The following is a 22,288-nucleotide window of genomic DNA, read 5'->3' as shown; positions in this document are numbered from 1 at the left end:
GAAAAGAAAAGCAGAAAAACTTCTTCCCTTTCCCCTTCATTTATTTCTGATTCAGGGACCATTCAGGATTATGCCTTGCATTTAGTTGTCATGTCTCTTCAATATCTTTTAATTTGGAATGGTTCCTTCAGTCTTTCCTTATTTTCAGTGATCTTGACATTTTTTAAGAGTAGACAGTTATTTTGTAGCAAGTCCCACAATTTGAGTTAGTCTGATGTTTCCTTATGAATAGATTTAGGTTATGCATTTTTGACAGGAATACCAAAGACACGATATTGTGTTCTTCTCACTTTATCATATCAGGAGGTTCATGTTAATTCGTCCAGTTACTGGTTATGCTTAATTTTACCACTTGGTTAAGATGTTGGCTGACAAGTTTTTATAAAATTAGTTTAGAAATATTTCATACTTACTGGTTAGTAAGTAATAATGCATTTTGTGGGGTGATACTTTGAGACTATATAAATAGCTTATTTCTCATCAAATTTTTGCTTACTAGTTTTAGCATCCATTGGTGATTTGTGCCTGAATCAGTTGTTATAGTGGCTGCTACAGGGTATATTTTAAAAATTTCATTATTTCTTCTGAATTCATCACTTGGCATTCCTTTTTTTTTTTTTTTTTTTTTTTTTTTTTTTTGAGACAGAGGCTTGCTTTGTCACCTAGGCTGGAGGGCAATGGCACGATCTTGTCTCACTGCAACCTCTTGCCTTCCAGGTTCAAGTGATTCTCCCACCTCACCCTCCCAAGCAGCTGGGATTATAGGCACCTGCCATCATGCCCTGCTAATTTTTGTATTTTTAGTTGAGTTGGGGTTTCACCATGTTGGCTAGGCTGATCTTGAACTCCTGACCTCAGCTGATCTACCTCCCTCGGCCTCCCAAAGTGCTGGGATCACAGGCTTGAGTCACCGTGCCTGGCCAATCACTTGCCATTTCACTCTAAGGAAAAGCTTTCTCTGTGTTTTTTGTTTTTGTTTTTTAAAAATATTTTAAACATACGAGCACAGCCTCATTGATTCCTATTTTGTTCCTTTTTCATTTATTTTTTGATGTTCAAATTGTCCCAAATTGGCCTATGGGAACCCTTTCAAGCTAGCTCCTGTGTCCTTTTTCCATGTCCTCATCATTCTTTTTTTTGTTTGTTTTGTTTTCGAGATGGAGTTTTGCTCTTGTTGCCCAGGCTGGAGTTCAGTGGCGTGGTCTTTGCTTGCTGCCACCTCCACCTCCTGGGTTCAAGTGATCCTCCTGCCTCAGCCTCCCAAGTATCTGGGATTACAGGCACCTGCCACCACACCTGGCTAATTTTTCTATTTTTAGTAGAGACAGGGTTTTACCATGTTGGTCAGGCTGGTCTTGAACTCCTGACCTCAGGTGATCCGCCCACCTTGGCCTCCCAAAGTGCTGAGGTTACAGGCGTGAGCCACCATGCCCAGCCCACAGAAAATCTTACTGTTCCAAAAAGTAAGAAAAAAAGTGATCAAAGAATGATGGGGAGGCAGAAGGAACCAGAGGAAAGGATGGGTGAGATTTTTTTTGTTGTTAAAGTGCTAGAAAGTTGTTAGGTGGGACATCCCCTATTGAGCAGAAAGAGAAACACAAATGTTGAGATTTGTAGTTGGAGGGTTTGTTATACGATTTCTGTGCAGCCTGAAAAACAGGGATGGTATGAATGTAAACAACTTTGGTCGTTAATTTGGCCCATCCTTTCAAGATGCTAAATCATCAATTACAGAATATCAAGAATGATTATATAGATATGTATGCATGTCTGTACATACATATATACATCTGTATCTCCCTATAAATATTTAAAGACATGATTTCATTCCAGTGCTCTTAATTCCAATCCAACACAATGGGGTTTCTTCTAGTGTTTCCCTTTTCTGACATTGAAAAATCTGAGGCCGGGCGCAGTGGCTCTTGCCTGTAATCCCAGCACTTTGGGAGGCCAGGGCAGGTAGATCACTTAAGGTCAGTTGCTCGAGACCAGCCTGGCCAACATGATGAAACCCCATCTCTACTAAAAGTATAAAAATTAGCCAGGTGTTGTAGTGGTGGGCGCCTGTAATCTCAGCTACTTGGGAGGCTAAGGCAGGAGAGTCCTTTGAACCTGGGAAGTGGGGGCTGCAGTGAGCTGAGATAGCACCACTGCACTCTAGCCTGGGTGACAGAGTGAGACTCCATCTCAAAAAAACCAAAACAAAACGAAAAATCTGCCTCTCCTTTTTTTTTTCATTCATTCATTCATTCTTTAGATGGGGTCTTGCCCTGTCACCCAGGCAGTAGTGCAGTGAGACGATTATAGCTCACTGTTCCCTCAAACTCCTGGCCTCGAGCCATCCTCTCGCCTCGGACTCCTGAGTATCTGGGACCACAGTCACATGCCACTATGCTCGGCTCTCTCATTGTCCTTTTTACTCATATTCCTGTTGGTGACAATCTCCTGACTATGTAGGCCATTTTCTTGCCCCCAGCCCCACTGAATGAGCTGGCTGATCTCCTTCAAGTTCTATGAGCCATTGTTACATATAGGTAGTACTCAGTTTGCATGGTTTTGATACTCATAAATTTCCATTACTGTGATTCAGTTAGATAATACCAGTCCTCAAATAACAGTTAATGAAATACAAAATATAACTTGTGATCAAGAAAAGCTTCTTAGCTGGGCGCGGTGACTCATGCCTGTAATCCCAGCACTTTTGGGAGGCCAAGGCGGGTGGATCACCTGAGGTCAGGAGATTGAGACCAGCCTGACCAACATGGTGAAACCCCATCTCTACTAAAAATACAAAAAATTAGCTGGGCGTGGTGGCAGGTACCTGTAATCCCAGTTACTTTGGAGGCTGAAGCAGGAGAATTGCTTGAACTCAGAAGGTGGAAGTTGCAGTGACCTGAGATCGTGTCATTGCACTCCAGCCTGAGCAACAAGAGTGAAACTCTGTCTCAAAAAAAAAAAAGCTCCTCCTCTCTGGGAGACTGAGGCAGTAAGATCACTTGAGCCCAGGAGTCTGAGACCAGACTGAGTGAGAAAAAAAAAATTAATAACAGCTTCTCCAAAATTTAAAAAATTTACCCTGACTGAAATAGTTGATTGTTACCTCCCTTGACATCATTCAGTTGGAGCTAGCCTAATTTTGTTTTTTTGGTTTTGTTTTGTTTTGAGATGGAGTCTTGCTCTGTCACCCAGGCTAGAGTACAGTGGCGCAATCTCGGCTCACTGCAACCTCTGCCTCCTGGTTCAAGTGATTCTCCTGCCTCAGCCTCCGGAGTAGCTGGGATTACAGGCGCGTGACACCGTGCCCGGCTAATTTTCGTATTTTTAGTAGAGGCGGGGTTTCACCATCTTGGCCAGGCTGGCCTCGAACTCCTGACCTTGTGATCCACCTGCTTCGGCCTCCCAAATTACTGGGATTACAGGCATGAGCCAACGCTCCCGGCCTTTTTTTTTTTTCTTGAGGAAAATTACAGTCTACACTGCTCTCAGCTGAACTTTACACAGCTTTTACATTTCCGTCAGTTCCTCTTGTAATGGTGGGTGGGTAGCTGAAGGGAGGATATGTACAATAATGTATTTTTAGTTCCTTTGAACAGAGAGGTTGCTTCAGCTATTGCTATTGATGGCAGGAAGTATATTTATAACTCCAGGGAAGGAGGGGTAGTATGACTCCTGATCTAAGAAAGGGAGTCTGTATTTAATATATGTTGTTAAAACTCATTTGCTCTTATTGTAAGTTCTTGCCTTAGAAATGTAGTTGAGATGAATGAACCTGTTACTTATGTTATAAAGTATATGTATTATTGTAACTATATTGACTCTGCTCCCTAATTTGGAAAAATCTTCTGTTTTGAAATTTTACAATATACAATACCTAAAACAGAGTACTTCTAGAGCATACAGGGTGTATGTGGAGAATTCAGGTGTTAGCATGCAATTGAACAGTAAAGATATTGAGTAGCAGTAAATATTGTTCCCATTTAGGTATTTTATTCATAAAGTTCTTGTTGGTACAGCTTTTATTGTGATTTTTTTTTTTTTTTTTTTTTTTTTTTTGATACAGAGTCTCACTCTGTCACCCAGGCTAGGGTGCAGTGGTGCAGTCTCAGCTCACTGCAACCTCTGCCTCCCAGGTTCAAGTGATTCTCTTGCCTCAGCCTCCTGAGAATCTGGGACTACAGGTGGGCACTACCACACCGGCTAATTTTTGTATTTTTAGTAGAGATGGGGTTTCACCATGTTAGTCAAGCTGGTCTCAAACTCCTGACCTCAGGTGATCCACCTTCCTCGGCCTCCCAAAGTACAGGAATTACAGGTGTGAGCCGCCTTGCCTGTCCAATTATGATTTTTTTTGAAGATTGAAACCAAAATGTTTTATACAGATCATGAGATATTCTCGATAAACACTAAGCACCTCATAACTTTACCACAATTTTGATTGCACAACTTTCACCCATGGTTATCATGTGCAACGGGCACATTGAACACAAATCAAATTATTCAGAAGCTTGCTTTCTTTCTTTTTTTCCTACTTCCTTTCTTAATTGAGGGGAGCAAAGAGTTGGTTTCCAAGGATATGTCTTCTCACTTATGCTGGTCCCAGATTGATGCAGTCATGGAAACCCGGCAGTAAACTCATTCTTGGCAGCTGCCAGCACTGGTCTGATTCTTTCTTTTAAAAGCATGAGATTCTTTAATAATAGATATTGGGAAGATTGATGCCAAATAGTTCCAGGTCATCCTAGAGGAGGCTTGGGAACATTTTTGAATAGATTTAAATGATTCAGTTAAGTATTAACAGGTTACTAAACAAAACTGCAGTGATTTAACCCAAGGTTTGTGTCTAAACAGAAGGACCTATAAAATATAGAACAATTGGTTTCTTTTTTAGAATATTGAAGTTTAGATTTTAATTTTAGAATTTTACTAATTCTAATTTGAGGGTTTTATTTTTTGTTTTTAAGAGTTCAAAATGTTGAATTGTAGATGTGCTGAGCTTTATAATGAGCACAATGAAGGTTTTCAACTGACCCATTAAAGCCAACCCACTAATGAGATGAAAATATGACTTCATAATATTTTGTGGATTTTGAAGCTGGGCTGCCTGGGTTCAAATCCCATCTCTGCTACTTTTTGGGTATGTCACCTTGTGCCAGTTACTTAACCTCTCTGTGCCTCAGTTTCTTCATCTGCAAAATGGGAGATAGTGCAGTTTGAGTGTTCCTAATCTGAAATTTGAAATGCTCCAAAATCTGAAACTTTTTGAATGCCTACATGACTGGTCAAAGGAAATGCTTATTCCATGGAGCATTTGGATTTTGGATTTTCGGGTTAAGGATGCTCAATTGGTAAGTAAGTGTAGTACAAATATTCCAAAATCTTAAAAAACCTGAAATCCAAACCACTTCTGGTTCTAAGCATTTTGGATAAGGGATACTCAACCTGTAAAATAATGTCCACTTCATGGGGTTGTGATGTGGAGTAAGTGAGCAAAGTTGTGTAATGTGCCTAGCTTATAGGGAACACTTAGCAAATGTTGGCTATTCCATTTATATGTGAGAAATATAATTATTGGCTGGGCGTAGTGGCTGATGCCTGTAATCCTAGTGCTTTGGGAAACTAAGGCGGGGGATTGCTTAAGGCTAGGAGTTCAAGACCAGCCTAGGCAACATAGCAGGGCTCTGACTCCGCAAAAAAAATACACAAATTAGTTGGGCATGGGGGTTACATGTCTGTAGCCGTCACTACTCAGGAGGGTGAAGCAGGAGGATCACTTGAGCCCAGGAATTTGAGGCTGCAGTGAGCCATGATAATGCCGCTACACTCTAGCTTGGGCAATAGAGTGAGACCCCAACTTAAAAAAAAAAAAAAGAATTATTGATGGGATTGTAAAGGCCGAAAAGTAAATTCAGAGAAAGTTTGTACAGAACTTATTTGTGAAACACTTTTAAAGGAAGGAAGGCATGTTTGTTTTAGGTTTATAAGAGATGGCAGATTTAGGAAGCTCCTCCCTACTCCAGATGAATAAGCCATCTGTTTTTCTATCCCTTTTAAGGATTTGCTTGGTGGGTTTCCATAACTTTTTTTTTTTTTTTTTTTTTTTTGATCCTGAATCTTTACCCACCCAGGCTGGTGGGCAGTGATGCAATCATGCCTCACTGCAACTTCAACCTCCTGGACTTCAGCAGTCCTCCCGCCCCAGCCTCTCTTGAGTAGCTAGGACCACAGACCACCATGCCCAGCTAATTTTTAAATTTTGTTTTTTTTTTTTTTTTGGAGATAGGGTCTTGCTATGATACCCCGGCTGGTCTTGAACTCCTGGGCTCAAGTGATCTTCCTGCTTTGGCCTTAAAAGTGCTGGGACTACAGATGTGAGCCATGGTGCCCAGTCTATGTATTCTTATAAAGTTAAATTCATGTTAAGTGCTACACTAGCAGAATTTTAAAAATTTTTAAATGATACAGAAATAGAGTGCAAATTAATGAGAAATAGGCAAGACTAATTTGAAGAAAACTATGAAGCTTTACTGAAGGATTTTTTTAAAGATACAAAATATTGGCCAGGCGCGGTGCCTCACCCTATAATCCCAGCACTTTGGGAGGCCAAGGCGGGTGGATCATGAGGTCAGGAGATCGAAACCAGCCTGGCTGACACAGTGAAACCCCATCTCTACTAAAAATACAAAAAATTAGCCAGGCCTGGTGGCAGGCGGCTGTAGTCCCAGCTACTTGGAAGGCTGAGGCAGGAGAATGGCGTGAACCTGGGAGGTGAGCTGATACTGCGCCACTGCATTCCAGCCTGGGCGACAGAGCAAGACTCCCTCTCAAAAAAAAAAAAAAGGATATAAAATATTACCAAGATATTGCACAGGTATCATTGCTTCCGAAATTATTTTACAGATTAAATACAAACTGATTTGTAAGCCCAGTGGGGTGAACCTTTTTGAGAACTTGACAAATTGCATGTAGAGCTCATTTAGAAGAGTACATTGAATTGTTTAGAAAATTTTGAAAAAATTTTAAATATAATAATTGGTGGGTAGTAGAAGGGGGAAGGGTATGTGACACTTGACCCTCCAGATAGTAAATTATATCAGAAAGTTATTTAAGGCAGTTTGGCATCTGTGTTAGAATAGACAAGCAATGCCAGACACGGTGGCTCACGCCTGTAATCGCAGCACTTTGGGAGGTTGAGGTGAGTGGATCACGAGGTCAGGAGATCGAGACCATCCTAGCCAACATGGTGAAACCCGGTCTCTACTAAAATACAAAAAATTAGCCCGGCGTGGTGGCGTGCGCCTGTGGTCCCAGCTACTCAGGAAGCTGAGGTGGGAGAATCACTTGAACCCAGGAGGCAGAGTTGCATTGAGCCGAGATCACACCACAGCATTCTAGCCTGGCTAGAGAGCCAGACTCTGTCTCCAAAAAAAAAAAAAAAGAAAGAAAAGAAAAGTAATTAGAGAAAAATAGAAAGTCCAGAAACAGACCTGAATATGTATAGGAATTTAGAACGTGAAAGTGTCAGTGTGTAGGAAGGAATGAAATGAAAAAAAGAAAGAAAAAAGGAATATGTTGAAAGTGGCATTTAAAAATCAGGGAGAAAATGATCAATTACTAAGAATGATCCTGAAACAGTGGGCTGTTTGGGGAAAAATATGTACAGGTTTCTAATTTAGACTATATTCAAATAATCACCAAATTATAAAGAGCAGAGATCCCCAACCTCCAGGCCACAGACCATCCTGTTAGAACTGGGCTACACAGCAGGGTGTGAACATTAGGCCAGAGAATATTACACGTGAGTTCCGCCTCCTATCAGATCAGCAGCAGTGTTCGATTTTCATAGGAGCACAAACCCTGTTGCAAACTATGCACTCCAGAGATCTAGGTTGTACGCTCTTTGTGAGAATCTAATGCCTGATGATCTGAGGTGTTACAGCTTCATCCCAAAATCTGAAACCATATCCTCCACCCCTCCATTTCATGGCAAAATTGTCTTTCACAAAACTGGTCCCTGGGTGCCAAAAAGGTTGGGGACTACTGATATAGAGTATATATAATCAAAGTACAGAAATTACCACACTCTTTTCCTCCTCTAGAATATACTGAATGTTTCCTAAGAAAAGTTGAACACTCATGGTTAGTTGGCTGCTCTCTAGCACATCTTGCTTTCAGCTGTCACTGGTTGAATTTTACACTCCGGGGGTCAGTATGTTTTCCAAATCTGCTTATGCCAGTTACGTTTATTACTCTAATTTCATAATTTAATTAAACATTATATAAACTAATAAAATATGACTGCAAAAAGTAGTTGTTTTTAGGAAAATTTAGTTGTAGATCTTGAACAAATTAGATAAATATAAATCCCCTTTTCCACCAAATTACTGTCTTATTAATTGTGGGCATGAGTATTTTGAAAGATTAGGGGTGGAACTCATAAAATTCTTTTTCTGTTTTTTTTTTTTTTTTTTTTGCTCTTGTTGCCCAGGTTGGAGTGCAATGGCATGGTCTCGGCTCACCACAACCTCTGCCTTCTGGGTTCAAGTGATTCTCCTGCCTCACCCTACCGAATAGCTGGGATTACAGGCATGCGCCACCTCGCCTGGCTAATTTTTTGTATTTTTAGTAGAGACAGAGTGTCTCCATGTTGGTCAGGCTGGTCTCAAACTCCCGACCTCAGGTGATCCACCCACCTCGGCCTCCCAAAGTGCTGGAATTACAGGTGTGAGCTATGGCACCTGGCCTCATAAAATTCTTAAACGTTCTGTATACGAAGTTGTCTTACAGTTGCCTAGATTCTTGTTCCATTTAAAGAAACTGAAATTTGAAATCACAAGTGTGGATTATGGATATGATGGGTTATGGATATGATATATCAGTAATGAATATGCAAGAGAGAACATTTGAAACAGTAGAAATGTACTTAAAGAAGAGACCTTGGTTTTTTACCATAATATTGGCAGGTGACATGTATTTGTTTTAAGTAAAAATCAAATATTTCAGTTACATTTTTAAAATTACCTAATATACTGTACTTTTTCATGTAACCAGTAAGCCCTGAGTCCTATTTGTGTTAGGTAAGTTTTTACCAATCCCAGAAGGAGGTTGAAGACAAGCTTTTATATGCTTAGGCTGAAGAAAACCTTTCTGCAAAGAAGTAATTATCTGATCCTTCTATAAAGGGCCAGATAGTAAATATTTTAGAGTTTGCAGGCTGAAGTAGAATCAAGGGATTTGTAGGTTCTGATATAACAAGAGAACAACAAATTTTGAGAAATTTCTTATTGATTAAATTCAAAATAATAAACACAATTTTTTGAAATACAGGTATACTAATGAGAAGAATGGAATTCTTTTTGGAGTGATAACATTTTGCTTAATTGGGGTTCAGAGTTAGTGCTTCCTATTCAATAATCATCAAAATTGATTGCAAGTATTCATCTATTAATGCAGATCTGTAATGAGATTTTATATATTTCATCTTTGACACGTCTTCACACATACATGTCAAATGATACCAGCCCATAAACGTATGATTTTAATTAATAACTCAGGAAGCATTTACAGAATTAGATTTTTCTTATAACATTTACCTTTTAGTATATTATTCGTTGCTGCTTAATTACTTCCAATCGAAGGTTAGACAGAAGCTCCACAATTGCGGTTAAATAGATTTTGAAATATAGAAATTTCCTTGTACATTAAGGTCCTAAAAATTATTCTGGAAATGTAGTTTGAGCTAAGAAACTGTATCCACTGCAAATTTGTTTGGGAATGGAGATCTCACTTCTTGTTTTAACTTTTGATAGCATGTAAAGTGTATAAAGCAGCTCAATGTTGCTTATGATTCAAAAGTTGGTTGTCTAAATAACAGCAGTTTAAGTTTCATATATAAGTACTGTTCTGTCCTGTAATTTTAAGTTGAATTTACTATTATAAAATCTACAGCAAAAGCTAATTCTCAAAGCCATTTATTGTTTGATCATAGTATCTGAAAGCAGTCTTATTGTTGTGAAAAATTTCAATCTCAGCTCCAAGCTGAAAAGAAAAAAAAAAAAAAAAAAAACAGCATGATAAAACTTTAGTACAGCTCAGCCATCAAACTGCTGTGTGCCTGGGCAAGTCAGGTTATTCAGCTTCTGTTTCTGACAATGGTTAAGCCCATGACAGTGAATGAAATTTACCATTAACATGGTTGGTTTAATAATTCATGATAAATTCAGATATTTTTCATTGAATACCTGTTGATAAAAAACATGAATAACCAACTTACATCTTCACAAGTTTTGTAAATTACCCAACTAAACCTTTTTCTGCTTCACACATATTTTTACCATTATCAATGATAACATATCTGAGATTCCACTTTAGGTTATATGGAATTAATACTTTTTCAACTTCTTGTTTGTAGTTGTTCAACACAGACTATTAATAGAAGCTCATTCTTCAGTTGTTTTAAACTTGGCACTGACTCCTTGAATAAACATCTGAACAGTATTGTAACATCTATCAAACTCATCAAAAGAGATGGAAATCTACTTAACCTCAATTGCCTTGTTTTTTTTTAAAAAAACAGATTATTGATCTTGCTCCTAATATTTTCAACTGTTAGAGCAAATGGTTTTGTCAAAAGGCTAATACTCTTTTTTTTTTTTTAATTATCTTTTTTTTTTTTTTGAGACAGAGTCTCGCTCTGTCGCCCAGGCTGGAGTGCAGTGGCCGGATCCCAGCTCACTGCAAGCTCCGCCTCCCGGGTTTACACCATTCTCCTGCCTCAGCCTCCCGAGTAGCTGGGACTACAGGCGCCTGCCACCTCACCCGGCTAGTTTTTTGTGTGTTTTTTAGTAGAGATGGGGTTTCACCATGTAGACCAGGATGGTCTCGATCTCCTGACCTTGTGATCCGCCCGTCTCAGCCTCCCAACGTGCTGGGATTACAGACTTGAGCCACCATGCCCGGCCCTAATTATCTTATATTAAATTAAAAAAATTTTTTTTGTTAGCCGTCTGGAGAAAGCCTAGAGAAAGGCTAATTAATATTCTTAAACAAGTTTATTTTCTCTGGATACTTTTCTTCAGCTTCTTCATGATTTAATTAACTTATCACTAGAATATTACTTTTCTTGCTTTGCTAACAAATGAGCTACTTAGAAACTTCCCCCTTTAGAAACTTACTTTCTATTCCTTACCTTCCCTCCTTGCTGTGATGAAATATTCTACTTTAAATTTTCAAATTTTTCTGACCATTGCTTTCCTGTGAGTCGGAAATACTGTGATCAGTCCTTAGTTTGGTAACATTGATGTATTTTGAATTCTTTTAGCACAGATAGACAGTTGACTCCTTGAACAACATGGTTTCAAACTGCACAGGTCCAATTATATGAGGATTTTTTTTCAATAAATACAATCAGCAGTTTATACATCTGCAACCAAACATGGATCAAAAATATGTTATTTGAGGAAACCCCCAGATACAGAACAGTGAAATTTTTGTGTCCTCTGGGCCACTGTGGGACTTGAGTATGCGTAGATTTTAGTATCCACAGTTGGTCCACAGATACCAAGGGATGACTAGAATCATTGCATAATAAAACGTTTTCCTATCTTGTCTTAATAAAACAATGCATACCCTCCACTGTGCCTTAAAAGCATGACATTCAGGCTGGGTGTGGTGGCTCACACTTGTAATCCCAGCACTTTTGGAGGCCAGGGTGGGAGGATTGCTTGAACCCAGGAGTTTAAGAACAGCCTTGGCCACATAGTGAAAGTCCATCTCTAGTTTTTAAAAAATATAAAATTAGGCTGGGCGCGGTGGTTCAAGCCTGTAATCCCAGCACTTTGGGAGGCCGAGACGGGCGGATCACAAGGTCAGGAGATCAAGACCATCCTGGCTAACACAGTGAAACCCCAACTCTACTAAAAAAATACAAAAAACTAGCCGGGCGAGGTGGCAGGCGCCTGTAGTCCCAGCTACTTGGGAGGCTGAGGCAGGAGAATGGCGTGAACCCAGGAGGCGGAGCTTGCAGTGAGCTGAGATCGCGCCACTGCACTCCAGCCTGGGCGACAGAGCGAGACTCCGTCTCAAAAAAAAAAAAAAAAAAAATTAAATAAAAAACATGACATTCAAAGTGCATTTGTTTTTGACATGATAGTTATGCACTAATAACTAATGATAGTTATGTACTAATAACATGTCAAAATAATAACTACTTTTAGTTACTGATAACTAACAGTTATGCATTAATAAAAAAATAAAATGTCACAGTGTGACAATATACATGTGTGGCACCAAACATGCTGTTGAGTTATAACTTTGTCACTGTGATTTGTGCTATACTGAGCAGCAGTGGAAAGCTATATAAGCCACTCCACTCTGCCAGCCAGTACAGTGGCTGATTACCAATTATGAATAACCAGAACACATCAAAAAGCAGTTCAACAAGGATCAGAATAATAATATATAAGTACCATTTATTAAGTAGTTTTGTGTCAGGCACTGTGTCAGACTGTATAACGTACATTATTTAATGTAACCTTCAAAAGATAGGGAAGATCCCTTGAGTCTAGGAGGTCGAAGTTGCAGTTAGCTGTGATTGCACCACTGTACTCTAGCCTGAGTGATGGAGTGAAATCCTGTTTCAGAAAACAAAACAGGCCTAGTGCGGTGGCTCATGCCTGTAAATCCCAGCACTTTGGGAGGCTGAGGCTGAGGTCAGGAGTTTGAGACCAGCCTGGCCAACATGGTGAAACCGCATCTCTACTAAAAATACAAAAATTAGCTGTCGTGGTGGCGCACACTTATAATCCCAGCTACTCGGGAGGCTGAGGCAGGAGAATCGCTTGAACCCCGGAGGCAGAGGTTGCAGTGAGCTGAGATCAAGCCACTCTACTCCAGCCCGGATGAGAGTGAGACTCCATCTCAAAAAAAAACAAAACAAAACAAATGAAAACCACAAAAGGTTGTCTGAAGCCAGCCACAGACAATAGGAAATGAGTGAGTGCAGCTACATTCTTTATGGATGCAGAAGTTTGAATTTCATATAATTTTTATATTTCACTAAATATATGTTATATATAATATATAACATATATTACATAATGTAAATATGTGTATACATATATTTGTATGGGAGGTGTCTTTTTTGTTATTTTATATGGGAGGTGTCTTTTTTGTTATTGAATTGTAAGAGTTCTTTATCTGTTCTGATAACTAGACACTTATCAGATATGTGATATCTGATTAACACATAGTTTCTTGCGTCCCATAGGTTGTCTTTCAAAATTTTGATGAATTCCAATTTGTCAGTTTTTTTGTTGCTTATGGTTTTTAGTGCAATATCTAAGAATCTGTTTTCAAATTCAGTGTTATGAAGATTTACCTATGTTTTCTTCTAATAATTTTATAATTTTAGAACAAGTGCGTTGTCTCATGCCTGTAATCGTAGCACTTTGAGAGGCTGAGACAGACGGATTGCCTGAGCCCAGGATTTCAAGATCAGCTTGGGCAAGATGGTACCCATCCCTACTCAAATACAAAAAATTAGCCTATGGCGTGTGCCTGTTCAGCTACTCGGGAAGTTGAGATAGGAGGATTACTTGAACCATGGAGGCAGAGATTGCAGTGAGCCGAGATTGCATCACTGCACTCCAGCCTAAGCCACAGAGTGAAACTCTTGTTTCCAAAAAAAAAAGAATAATAATAATTTTATAGTTGTAGCTTTTTAAGTTTTTAATCCACTTTGTTTTTTTTGTTTTGTTTTTTGCGGCAGGGTCTTGCTCTGTGGTGCAGGCTGGAGTGTAGTGGCACAGTCTTGGCTCACTGCAGCCTTGACCTCCTGGGCTCAAGCTGTCCTCCTACCTCAGCCTCCCAAGTAGCTGGGATCACAGGCTTGTGCCACCACATCTGGCTAATTTTTGTGTTTTTTCTAGAGATGGGGTTTCACTGTTATTGCCTAGGCTTGTCTTGAACTCCTGGACTCAAGTAATCCATGCCCACCTTGGCCTCCCAAAGTGCTGGGATTACAGGCGTGAGCCATCACTTTCAGTCCCAAGTTAATTTTTATATGTGGTATGAGGTAAGGGTTCATTCTTTTGCATGTGGATATCCAGTTGTCCCAGTGCCATTTGTTGAAGAGCCTGTTCTTTCCCCATTGAATGTTGTCTTAGCACTCTTCCCAAAAAGTACTTGACAATATGGCATAGTGGCTCATGCTTATAATCCAAGAGCTTTGGAAGGCCAAGATGGCAAGATTGCTTGAAGCCAGTATTTCATCACCAGCTGGCCATGGTGGTGTATGCCTCTGGGGAGAGTGAGGCAGGAGGATCACTTGAGCTCAGGAGGTGAAGGCTACAGTGAGCTCTGATTGTGCCACTGCACTCCAGCCTGGGTGACAGAATGAGACACTGTCTCTAAAAAATAAAATAATAAAAATCAGTTGACTATAGGTGTGTGGATTTATTTCTCGACTCATTTAAAACTATTCCATTGATCTATGTATCACTTATTATACCATTACCACACAGCTTTGGTTACCGGTGCTTTGCAGTAAATTTTGAAATCAGGAAATATGAGTTCTCCAACTTTGTTTTTCTTTTTCAGGATTGTTTTGGCCATTCGGAGTCCCTTGCCATTCCATATAAATTTTAGGGTCAGCTTTTTAATTTCTTTTTTTTTTTCTTTTTTTTTGAGACGGAGTCTTGCTCTGTTTCCCAGGCTGGAGTGCAGTGGCACAATCTTGGCTCACTGCCACCTGCATCTCCCAGGTTCAAGCAGTTCTCCTGCTTCAGCCTCCCAAGTAGCTGGGATTACAGGCACACACCATCATGCCCAACTACATTTTGTACTTTTAGTAGAGATGGGGTTTCACCATGTTGGCCAGGCTGGTCTCGAACTCCTGACCCCCAAGTGATCCGCCAGCCTCGGCCTCCCGAAGTGCTGGGATTACAGACATGAAAGCTTTTTTATTTCTGGAAAAAAAAAAAAAAAAAAAAAAGACATAGGATGTCTTTCCATTTGTTTGGGGTCTCCTTATTCTTGAAGGTAGATTTTCTCTGATCTATTTTCATTGAGACCTTGGGCCTTAGAGAGCCACAATTTCATGAGAGACTTTTTCTCCAGAGCCCTTCCTACCCTTCTCCTATTTCCTGTCTTCTTTCCTCCCTTGTTATTCAGAAGTCTTAACAAATGCTCCTGGGCCCAATACAGAGGTCAGCTTTAGCTTTGGTTCACTTTTTGCTTTCTTGCCATTGGTAGTTTTTCCTGCTCCCTTGAGAACTTAGCTAAGCTTTTCAAAGGATGTTTACATTTATCCAACATTTCTAGATTTTGGTAGCTGGAGAGTTTTAATAATTTTCTAGTTTGCTGTATTACTAGATTAGAAAAAGATAGAGCTGGGTGTAGTGGCACATGCCTGTAATCCCAACTACTTGGTAGGCTGAAGTGGGAGAATTGCTTGAGGCTGGGAGTTAGAGACCAACCTGGGCAACATAGTGAGACCTATCTCAAAAAAAAAAAAAAAAAAGGTCAGACTTCAGGGCTTAGTGGCTCTGTAATCCCAGCACTTTGGGAGGCTGGGGCAGGTGGATCTTGAGGTCAGGAGTTCAAGACAAGCCTGGCCAAGATTGTGAAATCCCATCTCTACTAAAAATACAAAAATTAGCTGGGCAGAGTGGCAGGCGCCTGTAATCCCAGCTACTCTGGAGGCTGAAGCAGGAGAATCACTTGAACCCGGGTGGCAGAGGTTGCAATGAGCTGAGATCATACCACTGCACTCCAGCCTGGGCGATAGAGTGAGACTCCGTCTCAAAGAAAAAAAAAAAAAAAAGGACAGTGTTTTTTAAAGATGGAGTTTAGTATAGAGAAATATTGAGTGTCAGGCAAAGTATTAATTACTTTGTACGTATTCTCTTTTTCTTCTTTTTTTAAAAACGAGACAGGGTGCCCAGGCTAAACCCTGACTCTTGGGCTCAAGTGATCCTGCCTTAGCCTCTGGAGTAGCTGGGGACTATAGGCACATGCCACTGTGCCTGGCTACATATTCACTTATAAAACTCTATTTTTAAATGATAGCTCCTCTTTACAAAATAGATCAGGAGAGCGATTTTCCTGTCTGCTTCCTGAGGAAGCAAAAAAGTAGAAATGTGGTGAGTAGCAAGATCAGTAGTTGCCGTAGTAAGCATGGGACTTCCTATGAATGGCTCTGTTAACAGTTGGGGATGGTACTATTGTTTGATTTGTGGACTCTGTTTGATTTGTGAAAAAGATTTTATTTCCCGTCTTTGGGGTAGGAGGGTCTGCCATATCCACAAATTGGCTCTTCCCATTTGTTTTATTCATTTAGTTAGACCATGATTGGAAAGCCTCACCAGCTGTGTACATTGCACCATCCTTAGGAGTATATGACAGCTATGGTACATTTCAAACAGGGCTTTAAAACTTTTCATTCAGTTCCTTTTGGATAAAGCTCTTTTCCTCATGTGGTTGTTGACATACATGAATTATAGGCTTTGTTTAGCTAGTGGGTAAGAGCAGATTTTGAAATCATATACACCTGGGTTTGAGTCTCAGTCTTGCCATGTACCAGTTGCTTGTAGACAAGTTATTTATTAATAACTACTCTGTGCCATAGTTTCTTCATTGGTAGTATCTTCAAAATGAAGTGTCTATTTCCTGTGCTGTTTTGAAGGTAACCTTGAATAATATACATTGTACAGTTCGATACAGTGTCTGACACATATTTAATATATACCTATTTTTATTCTGATCCTTGTTGAGCTGCTGCTTTTTGATGTGTTGATTATCTATAATTGGTAATCAGCCATTGTACTGACATCTTCCAAGATTTGACTAAGTTGATTGTCTCAAATTTCCAAGCAGAAAAAGTACCCAGAAAACAGAAATTAAGCAGTTATTAAGTAATTGGATAGCAATGATCTTTATTACTTGTGCTTAATACGAAATATGGGTCATGTCTGCCTGAGCCTTTATTTAATGCATTTTAAAATTTGCTGAGTTTTTTCCTCCCTTTAAACTTTATTATCAAGTTCAGTAATAAGTTAAACTAAAAAGAAACTGATGCCTTAGAATAAAGAAAGATTCAAATTAATAGGATATGTAATGGCCTTTCGTGGTGGTGGAATTTCTGTGTGTTTTGAACTAGGCGAAAGACTTAAAGGAAGATTGCCTACAGTGTTCTAGACACTCTGCTAGGCTGTGTGGATATTATTAAGACACAGTCCTTACCCTCAAGGATCTTTTTATTTTTATCTTTTAGAGACAGGATCTCGCCCTGCCACCTAGGCTGGAGTGCAGTAGCAAAATCATAGTTCACTGCAACCTCCACTCACCCTCAAGGATCTTACTGTTAGTTGGGGGAGGCCATAAACAGTTAAAGTAGTTTGCAACAGAGTTAAGGATTGACTCTACGGCTAAGGAAAAGAAAGTAATTGGGACAACTAGGATTTCTAGCTTGGCAAGGGGGTAGATCTGGGTTGGCAAACTACAACCCAATGCCAGTTTTTGCATAGCCCACCAACTACGAATGTTTCTTACATCTTTGAGTGGTTGGAAAAAAAAATCAAAAAAAGAGCTGGGCACGGTGGCACACACCTGTAATCCTAGCACTTTGGGAGGCCGAGACGGGCGGATCATGAGGTCAGGAGATTGAGATCATCCTGGCTAACACGGTGAAACCCCATCTCTACTAAAAAATACAAAAAATTAGCCGGGCATGGTGGTGGGTGCCTGTAGTCCCAGCTCCTCGGGAGGCTGAGGAAGGAGAATGGCTTGAACCTGGGAGGCGGAGCTTGCAGTGAGCCGAGATTGTGCCACTGCACTCCAGCCTGGGCTACAGAGTGAGACTCTGTCTCAAAAAAAAAAAAAAAACCCAAAAGAAGACTACTATTTTGTAACATGGAAATTATATAAAATTAACATTTAAAGGTTCATAAATAAAGTTTTATTAGAATATAGCTCTGCTGAAACTATGTATCTATGACTGCTTTTTTGCCACAACAGCAGAGGTGAGTAATTGTGACAAAGGCTGTTTGGCCTACAGAGCCAAACATTTACTGTGTGGCTTTTTACAGAAAAAGTTTGCTAACTCAATGAGTAGGTGGTAATTTTTATCCATTGAAATAAGCAATTAAGGAAGAAGAGATATGGGAGAAGATAACATTTCTGTGAGTGTTGATTATTTGAATCAGAGGTGCTTGTGAATATGCAGGTTTAGAAGGCAAGGGAATTTATAGGTTTGGAGTTTGGAAAGAGCCTGAGGCTGGAAATGGATGTGGGAAGAAAAGAGGAGTTCAAGAAGACTGGATGGAGGAGTGCTTTTTAGCACTGCCTACACATTGGAATCCCTGGAGTGCTTAAAACCAAACATCCAGACAGACATTTCCAGGAACTCAGCCCCAACCCCCTCTTTCCCAAGATTATGATGCACCTGAGCTGTACTTGGGCACCAGGAATTTTTGAAAGCTCCCCCAGCAATTCTGATGTGCAGCCACTGGTACAGAGTGAGAAGATTGGAAGATGGAACACCGGGAACACCAACATTTAAGGGATAGTTCTAGGTACTTCTGCTGAGGAAAAGAAATTCTGAGGGAGTGATGATGGGAATTTTAGGGTGGTCAGATCCTGTAATTTGAGATCATCGGTGACTGATGAATCAAGAGCAGTTTCTATAGAGGCCAGGTGAGGGTGTTATGTCAAAGGCCCCTGGTTTGAGGTGGGAGAGTATGAACTATTGAGAATATTGACAAGGAGGAAAGGGGGAGGGAAATAATGGCTGGGATGGGAGGCATTGGGAATGTAGTTTGTTCTAGAGAGGTTTTTTAAAGATGTTAAAGCCTTGAGCCTATTTATGTGCTGAGGGAGTTGAGTACTCAGAAAGAAAACCTGGAATGGCAGTATCAGATGCCACCATTCAGTTTTCATGATGGAGTGAAGGGCTAGATTTTGAATAGTTCTTGGAATAATCTTAATATTGTAACCTTTTTGGAACTGTTTGCTTAATGTGCTTTCTTCATTTAGGTGCATTACATTGTACCTGGAAAGAAAAATGGACCCAGACATTGAGAAGCAAAGCCAACAACTGTGCTTTGCTTGCCCAGTTATTGTCATTCTGTCTGGGACATTGGTCTCATCTCTGAAAGCAGGAGGGCAAACTGAATGGGCTCTGTAGTCTCCTCTAAAAGTTTTTAAACTATTAATAGTATAACTTTGATTTAACAAATGAGGAAGCTGAGCTTATGAAATGTCTGTGAAGCCCATTGTCTGATCTTTTATTTCCTTAGTACCTGGGAATATGCTTTTTTTTTTTTTTTGAAGAACACCAACAGTTGTTCACCCTTCCTTGAATTTGGGTACACTGTATATACAAAGTATAGCAATTTAGCCTGCCATTAGAACATGTCTTCAGGAGCAAAATCTAGTATAAAGTCTTACTTTAATATTTTCTTTATTATGTATAAATAATAGATGGCTGTTATGGAATACTTGGATAGTACAGAAGTCTAGAATTTTTAACATTTTGGCTTATTTATTGGGACTTCCCCCCTCCCCCCCAGTGGTTCTTGTTTCTCCATCAGTGTGAATGTACACTCCATTCAGTGTGAATGTGAATGTTAATTTCTGTGCCAGCTGGATTCTACAGGAAGCAGACACAGATGGGATTGGAGGGCAAAGGGCTTATTAGAGGAGTAATGCCTGTGAAGAAAAGGGGAAGGGAACATGTTTGGGTATGGAGAGCCATCAGACTGCAGTGCACACCTGACAAAGTCTCTGCCTACCCAGGTTGTCTGAAAGAGGAATACCACAAGGGGTAGAAATGACTAGGCTCTTGTACTACCACTTCACACAGTCATTGACTAAAGGTAGGTCTTTGATCAATGTAGAGGTTTTCAGCCTTGGCATGGTTGACATATAGGACCAGATACATTGTTACAGGGGGCTGTCCTGTGATTTGTAAGATGCTTAGCAGCATCCTAGGCCTCTGTCCCCTAGATGCCAGTAGCACAGCCTCCCTGCTATTAATTGTGATAGTCAAAAGTATCTTTAGACACTGCCATATGTTCCCTAGGAAGGGCCTAATGGTGTATAAACAACCCTGTGGTGGCATAGTCCAAGTTGTGGGACAGAGAGGAGTGTTCCATACTACCCTTACTTGAAAGACCTATGAGCTATTCAGAAATCTGAACTATTTAAGATGGAGCTTTGTTCTGTGACTCCTGGAATTTTAAGGATCTCTGTGAAACATCTTGTTAGAATATACTCCATTCTCCAAAACCATCCGTAGTGTTTAAATAGGACTGTTTTATTGATTGATTGAGATGGAGTCTCACTCTGTTGCCCAGGCTGGAGTATACTGGCACAATCTCGGCTCACTGCAACCTCCCCCTCCTGGGTTCAAGCGATTCTCCTGCCTCAGCCTCCCAAGTAACTGGGATTACAGGCACCCACCACCGTGCCTGGCTAATTTTTGTATTTTTAGTAGAGATGGGGTTTCACCATGTTGGCCAGGCTGGTCTCGAACTCCTGACTTCTCAGGTGATCCGCCTGCCTCTGCCTCCCAGAGTGCTGGGATTGCAGGCGTGAGTCACTGCACCTGGCCTTATTTTTCTTTTTGAGATGGAGTCTCACTTTATCGCCTGAACTGGAGTGCAGTGGCGCGATCTGGGCTCACTGCAGCCACCACCTCCTGGGTTCAAACAATTCTCCTGCCTCAGCCTCCCGAACAGCTGAGATTACAGATGCGTGCCACTATGCCCGGCTAATTTTTGTATTTTTAGTAGATACAGGGTTTTAGCATGTTGGCCAGGCTGGTCTCAAACTCCTGACCTCAAGGGATTCACCCACCTTGGCTTCCCAAAGTGCTGGGATTACAGGCGTGAGCCACCGTGCCTGGCTATTTTCTTTTGAGACTGGGTCTCACTCTGTTTCCAGGCTGGAGTGCAGTGGCACAATCTCAGCTTACTGCAAACTCCACCTCCTGGGCTCAAGCAATCCTCCCACCTCAGCCTCCCAAGTAGCTGGGATTATAGGCGTGTGCCACCCTGCCTGTCTGCTTTTTGTGGAGATGGGATTTTGCATGTTGCCTAGGCTGATCTTGCATTCCTAAGCTAAAACAATCTGCTCAGGGATGTTGTATATTTCTAAAGGTATTTTTCCTTTGGTTGCAGGTGACACAACCAAAAAAAAAAAAAAAAAAAAAGATATTTATGGAATTCCAGTGAGTGGTAATGGATGATGCAGTTCAAATAACTAAGGTAAGAGAAAACCAGAACTGTGAGTAGGCTTTTGCCAGTCAAGTAGTATCCTTAAATAAAGCTCACATCATATTCTTTCCTGCTTCATTTTGTTTCTAAGCTGTAAGAGTAGCTTATTTTATTATGATTACAAACATTGTAATTATCCTTTAAGATACTTCTTAACCTGATTGTGAATCAGAATCACTTAAAGAGCCTTTTTTTAAAAAAAGGCTGGGCAATGTGGTTCACGCCTGTAATCCCAGCACTTTGGGAGGCCGAGGTGGGCAGATCACTTGAGGTCAGGAGTTCAAGACCAGCCTGGCCAACATGGTGAAACCCCATCTCTTCCAAAAATACAAAAATAGCCAGGTGTGGTGTCATGTGCCTGTAATCCCAGCTACTCGGGAGGCTGAGGCAGGAGGATTCCTTGAACCCAGGAGACAAAGATTGCAGTGAACTGAGATCGCACACTGCATTCCATTCTGGGCACCAAAGAATGAAACTCTGTCTCAAAAAAAAAAAAAAAAAAAAAAAAAAAACCAAAGTCAGTGCCCTGCCAGCCTGCCTTTGTTGAATTAAAGCTTCTTGAGTAGAGCACAGATGATCTCCAAGGTTTTTAAATGGGAATGTAAACCAACTCTACAGTTTTAGAAAACTGTTTGGCAATATTTATGAAACATGCACCTATCTAATAACCCAGGAATTTCAATTCTAGGTGTTCACCTTTGAGAAATGAAACATATATGTCTACACAAAAGTACACATACAGATATTCACTGCAGCTCTATGTATTGTAGCCAGAAAAAATGGAACCTAATCAGGTGTCCAAAAACAGGAGAATGGTTAAATAAATTGTGATATATGGCTGGGCGTGGTGGCTTACACCTGTAATCTCAGCACTTTGGGAGGCTAAAGTGGGCAGATCAGTTGAGGTCAGGAGTTCGAGACCAGCCTGGCCAACATGGTGAAACCCCATCTCTACTAAAATTACAAAAATTAGCTGGGTGTGATGGTGCACGCCTGTAATCCCAGCTACTCAGGAG

At 40.4% G+C, this 22,288-nt stretch overlaps 1 protein-coding gene across 8 annotated transcripts in view; it reads left to right on the top strand.

Moving 5' to 3' along the window:
- The window catches only part of PTPRA (protein tyrosine phosphatase receptor type A), a 148,515-nt gene that overhangs the window by 25,524 nt on the left and 100,703 nt on the right, over positions 1–22,288 (top strand). For 5 of the 8 annotated variants that reach the window (XM_026455213.1, XM_026455220.1, XM_026455216.1 and 2 more), the window contains exon 2: positions 21,177–21,263. The exons of 2 other annotated variants lie outside the window; for them this stretch is intronic. In XM_026455213.1, the coding sequence (XP_026310998.1) occupies positions 21,237–21,263 (27 nt within the window). In that variant the 5' untranslated portion in view covers positions 21,177–21,236. Of the gene's footprint in view, positions 1–21,176; positions 21,264–22,288 lie in introns of those variants that run through there. One more of the 8 variants, XM_026455221.1, reaches the window with a different exon arrangement.

Source organism: Piliocolobus tephrosceles, chromosome 20, assembly GCF_002776525.5.
Source record: "Piliocolobus tephrosceles isolate RC106 chromosome 20, ASM277652v3, whole genome shotgun sequence".
In the NCBI taxonomy this organism is placed as follows: domain Eukaryota; kingdom Metazoa; phylum Chordata; class Mammalia; order Primates; family Cercopithecidae; genus Piliocolobus; species Piliocolobus tephrosceles.
This window is presented reverse-complemented; position numbering and strand designations above follow the sequence as displayed.